Genomic DNA, 5,000 nt, shown 5'->3' with positions numbered 1-5,000 from the left:
TCCCGGGCCTCCGGGGTAGACCTGTTGTCCCGGGCTTCCGGGGTAGACCTGATGTCCTGGGCCTTCGGGGTAGACCTGTCGCCCGAGACCCCTTGAGTAGACCTGTTGTCCCGGGCTTCCGGCGTAGACCTGATGTCCGAGGCCTCCGGGGTAGACCTGTTGTCCCGGGCCCCTTGGGTAGACCTGTTGTCCTGGGCCTCCGGGGTAGACCTGTTGTCCTAGGCCTCCGGGGTAGACCTGATATCCCAGGCCCCTTGGGGTAGACCTCTTGTCCCAGGCCCCTTGGGGTAGACCTCTTGTCCCAGGCCTCCGGGGTAGACCTGTTGTCCCGGGCCGCCGGGCTCGACCTGTTGTCCTAGGCTTCGGGGTAGACCTGTTGTCCCAGGCCCTGGGTAGACCTGTGATCCCAGGCCCTGGGGGTAGACCTGTCGTCCACGGGCGGGCCCTCGCCTACGGCAGCCCGGCCCCTTGGGGTAGACCTGTTGTCCCAGGCCCCTTGGGTAGACCTGTTGTCCCGGGCCGCCGGGCTAGACCTGTTGTCCTAGGCTTCGGGGTAGACCTGTTGTCCCGGGCCGCCGGGGTAGACCTGTTGTCCTAGGCCTCCGGGGTAGACCTGTTGTCCCGGGCCCCTTGGGGTAGACCTGTTGTCCCCGGGCGGGCCCTCGCCTACAGCAGCCCGGCCCCTTGGGTAGACCTGTTGTCCCAGGCCCCGTGGGGTAGACCTCTTGTCCAGGGCCGGCCTTGGCCTACGGCAGACTAGCAAGCGGGAAAAGTATGCAGACAGCGCCGGGGAGGCTGATGGGGGAGGGCGGGGCTCCCCCAACCGCTCATGGCCGGCTGCGGCTGCCACAGAGCGGGCCGGGCCAGGGGCCGGGGCAGGGCCAGGGAGAGAGGCCACGCCAGAGCGTGAATGCCTATGGGCGGGCGGCTGCGCGCGCGCGGGTGGCAGGGGGGCCGGGTGGAGGTGCCTGGGGGGGGTGGCGAGGGGGCGGGGATGGTTGGCCGCGCCTTCCTTTCACGCGCGGCGGTGTGGTAGCTTGCAGGGGTGGCCGTGCCTTAGGGTTACGGTTAGGGTTAGGGTTAGTGGCGGGGGGGGGGGGGGAGGTTAGGACTAGGGTTAGGGTTAGGGTTAGGGTTAGGGTTAGGGTTAGGGTTAGGGTTAGGGTGAGGGTTAGTGGGGGGGGGGGGGGGGGGGGAAGGGGGTTGCGCGTGTGTCACTGTTTCTGTCTCTGTGCGGACGAGGGCCGGTGGCTTCGTGCCGGCCCCGGGCGCCTCGGCACCGAGCCCCCACGGCCCCCTAGAGTCACGTCGATGTCCTAGGCCGCCGGGGTAGACCTGATGTCCGAGGCCTCCGGGGTAGACCTGTTGTCCCAGGCCCCTTGGGTAGACCTGTTGTCCTGGGCGTAGACCTGTTGGCCTAGGCTTCCGGGTAGACCTGTTGTCCCAGGCCGCTTGGGTAGACCTGTTGTCCCGGGCCGCCGGGCTAGACCTGTTGTCCTGGGCCGCCGGGGTAGACCTGATGTCCCAGGCCCCGTGGGGTAGACCTCTTGTCCCAGGCTCTTGGGTAGACCTGTTGTCCCGGGCCGGCCTTGGCCTACGGCAGACTAGCAAGCGGGAAAAGTATGCAGACAGCGCCGGGGAGGCTGATGGGGGAGGGCGGGGCTCCCCCAACCGCTCATGGCCGGCTGCGGCTGCCACAGAGCGGGCCGGGCCAGGGGCCGGGGCAGGGCCAGGGAGAGAGGCCACGCCAGAGCGTGAATGCCTATGGGCGGGCGGCTGCGCGCGCGCGGGTGGCAGGGGGGCCGGGTGGAGGTGCCTGGGGGGGGTGGCGAGGGGGCGGGGATGGTTGGCCGCGCCTTCCTTTCACGCGCGGCGGTGTGGTAGCTTGCAGGGGTGGCCGTGCCTTAGGGTTACGGTTAGGGTTAGGGTTAGTGGCGGGGGGGGGGGGGAGGTTAGGACTAGGGTTAGGGTTAGGGTTAGGGTTAGGGTTAGGGTTAGGGTGAGGGTTAGTGGGGGGGGGGGGGGAAGGGGGTTGCGCGTGTGTCACTGTTTCTGTCTCTGTGCGGACGAGGGCCGGTGGCTTCGTGCCGGCCCCGGGCGCCTCGGCACCGAGCCCCCACGGCCCCCTAGAGTCACGTCGATGTCCTAGGCCGCCGGGGTAGACCTGATGTCCGAGGCCTCCGGGGTAGACCTGTTGTCCCAGGCCCCTTGGGTAGACCTGTTGTCCTGGGCGTAGACCTGTTGGCCTAGGCTTCCGGGTAGATCTGTTGTCCCAGGCCGCTTGGGTAGACCTGTTGTCCCGGGCCGCCGGGCTAGACCTGTTGTCCTGGGCCGCCGGGGTAGACCTGATGTCCCAGGCCCCGTGGGGTAGACCTCTTGTCCCAGGCTCTTGGGTAGACCTGTTGTCCCGGGCCGGCCTTGGCCTACGGCAGACTAGCAAGCGGGAAAAGTATGCAGACAGCGCCGGGGAGGCTGATGGGGGAGGGCGGGGCGCCCCCAACCGCCCATGGCCGGCTGCGGCTGCCACAGAGCGGGCCGGGCCAGGGGCCGGGGCAGGGCCAGGGCCAGGGAGAGAGGCCACGCCAGAGCGTGAATGCCTATGGGCGGGCGGCTGCGCGCGCGCGGGTGGCAGGGGGGCCGGGTGGAGGTGCCTGGGGGGGTGGCGAGGGGGCGGGGATGGTTGGCCGCGCCTTCCTTTCACGCGCGGCGGTGTGGTAGCTTGCAGGGGTGGCCGTGCCTTAGGGTTACGGTTAGGGTTAGGGTTAGTGGCGGGGGGGGGGGGGAGGTTAGGACTAGGGTTAGGGTTAGGGTTAGGGTTAGGGTTAGGGTTAGGGTTAGGGTGAGGGTTAGTGGTGGGGGGGGGGGGAAGGGGGTTGCGCGTGTGTCACTGTTTCTGTCTCTGTGCGGACGAGGGCCGGTGGCTTCGTGCCGGCCCCGGGCGCCTCGGCACCGAGCCCCCACGGCCCCCTAGAGTCACGTCGAGGGCCGAAGACCTCTGCGGACCGTGAAACAACCCGCCCGAAAGTCACACACAGCGCCTGTGTGCTGGCGGCGGTGCCGGCGGCCGCCGTCGCCTCTACCGGCGGGCGGGGCGGGGCGGGGCGGGGCGGGGAGGGGAGGGGAGGGAAGGGGCGGGGCGGGGCGGGGCGGGGCGAGCCGCATCGGGGCCAGGGGGGCTGGCCTGGGTAGGGTCCCCCCCAGGAGGGCGTGGCGGGGCAGAGCGGGGGGTGGGTGGTGGCGGCGCTGTTTGGCCAGTTCAGCGTGTCAGCAGGCAGAGCACAGGCCTCGGCTTGCCCGTCGGCTCGGCTGGGAGCGCTTCCGATACGAAAGAAAAAGAAATAAAATTGGTCAATTTTTTGGTTGGTTTGCTTTCCCGGATAAGTTTCTCGTTCCAAGCAAATAGAAGAGCCCTTCTTTCAGGAAAGGAGTAAAGAAAAAGGGGCGGGGGGGGGGGGGGGCGGGGGGGTGGGGGACAACCCAAGAAAACCCAAATCCAAACCACAAGCCCCCCAACCCCCCCAAAAAAACCAACCTCAAAAATCAGCATCAGTATCAGAGAAAGCCAAAGCAACTGGAAAAAAACCCCAAAAAAACCCCAAAAAAACCCCAAAACAGCCCCCCCCCCCCCCCCCCGCCCCCCCCAAAAACCCAAAACAAGGAACAAAAAACCAAAACAAACCCAAACCAAATTCCCCCAAAGAACAACAAAAAAAATCGAAAACATGTATTGGTCTTGAAGGGTGGGGTTGGGGTTCATTTTGTGGGACGGGGTCGATCGAGCCATCTGGCTCCGGGGTGTTATGAGGCTGTGAGCTTCGCCCGGCTCCGGGGTCGCCGGGCACGGCGAGGTGCCCGGGGGGCGGGCGACGACAGGGGGACAGGAGGTCTACCATGGATCCGAGCCGGACCCGGCTCATCAGGTCTACCCCGGCTCCGGTCGGGGACACCAGGTCTAGCTCCGCTGCGGCCGGGGACACCAGGTCTAGCCCCAGCTCTGTGGGGACACCAGGTCTACCCCAGCTGGATAGGGACAACAGGTCTACCCCGGCTCCGCCCGGGGGACAACACGTCTACTCCGGCTCCGCCCGGGGACAACAGGTCTACTCCGGCTCCACCCGGGGACACCAGGTCTACCCCGGCTGCGGCCGGGGACAACACGTCTACCCCGGCTCCGCCCGGGGACAACACGTCTACCTCGGCTCCGCCCGGGGACACCGGGGTCTACCCCGTCTCCGCCCGGGGACACCAGGTCTACCCCGGCTCCGCCCGGGGACACCAGGTCTACCTCGCTCCGGCCGGGGACATCAGGTCTACCCCGGCTCCGCCCGGGGACAACACGTCTACCTCGGCTCCGCCCGGGGACACCGGGTCTACCCCGTCTCCGCCCGGGGACACCAGGTCTACCCCGGCTCCCGCCCGGGGACAACACGTCTACCTCGCTCCGGCCGGGGACATCAGGTCTACCCCGGCTCCGCCCGGGGACACCGGGTCTACCTCGCTCCGGCCGGGGACAACAGGTCTACCTCGCTCCGGGGTCCGCCGGGGGCCCGCCTTGCCCCCGGGTGGCGGGCTCCGGCCGGGGACACCAGGTCTACCCCGGCTCCGGCCGGGGACACCAGGTCTACCCCGGCTCCGGCCGGGGACACCAGGTCTACCCCGGCTGCGGCCGGGGACAACACGTCTACCCTGGCTCCGCCCGGGGACAACACGTCTACTCCGGCTCCGCCCGGGGACACCGGGTCTACCCCGGCTCCGGCCGGGGACAACAGGTCTACCCCCGGCTCCGGCCGGGGACACCAGGTCTACCTCGCTCCGGCCGGGGACAACAGGTCTACCCCGGCTCCGGCCGGGGACACCAGGTCTACCTCGCTCCGGCCGGGGACACCAGGTCTACCTCGGCTCCGGCGGGACTTAGTGCAATTTCGGCGCCGGCCGGGTAGACCTGTTGTCTCGGCCGGCTGCGGAAGTTCACCAAGGGGTCGCTGTTGTCGGCCGCCTCC

General features: G+C 68.7%; 1 protein-coding gene across 1 annotated transcript in view; it reads right to left on the bottom strand.

The window, feature by feature from the left end:
* Positions 1 to 5,000, bottom strand: part of LOC136569633 (collagen, type I, alpha 1b-like) — a 9,459-nt gene that overhangs the window by 463 nt on the left and 3,996 nt on the right. The window contains exons 5-11 of the mRNA XM_066570028.1: positions 4,895 to 5,000; positions 4,495 to 4,660; positions 2,978 to 3,315; positions 2,502 to 2,651; positions 1,673 to 1,903; positions 1,219 to 1,397; positions 1 to 218 (exon numbers count right to left, since the gene is read on the bottom strand). The exon at positions 1 to 218 is cut by the window's left edge and continues 463 nt beyond it; the exon at positions 4,895 to 5,000 is cut by the window's right edge and continues 1,007 nt beyond it. Of these exons, the coding sequence (XP_066426125.1) occupies positions 1 to 218; positions 1,219 to 1,397; positions 1,673 to 1,903; positions 2,502 to 2,651; positions 2,978 to 3,315; positions 4,495 to 4,660; positions 4,895 to 5,000 (1,388 nt within the window). The remainder of the gene's footprint in view (positions 219 to 1,218; positions 1,398 to 1,672; positions 1,904 to 2,501; positions 2,652 to 2,977; positions 3,316 to 4,494; positions 4,661 to 4,894) is intronic.

Source organism: Molothrus aeneus, unplaced genomic scaffold, assembly GCF_037042795.1.
Source record: "Molothrus aeneus isolate 106 unplaced genomic scaffold, BPBGC_Maene_1.0 scaffold_181, whole genome shotgun sequence".
Classification (NCBI taxonomy): Eukaryota; Metazoa; Chordata; class Aves; order Passeriformes; family Icteridae; genus Molothrus; species Molothrus aeneus.
This window is presented reverse-complemented; position numbering and strand designations above follow the sequence as displayed.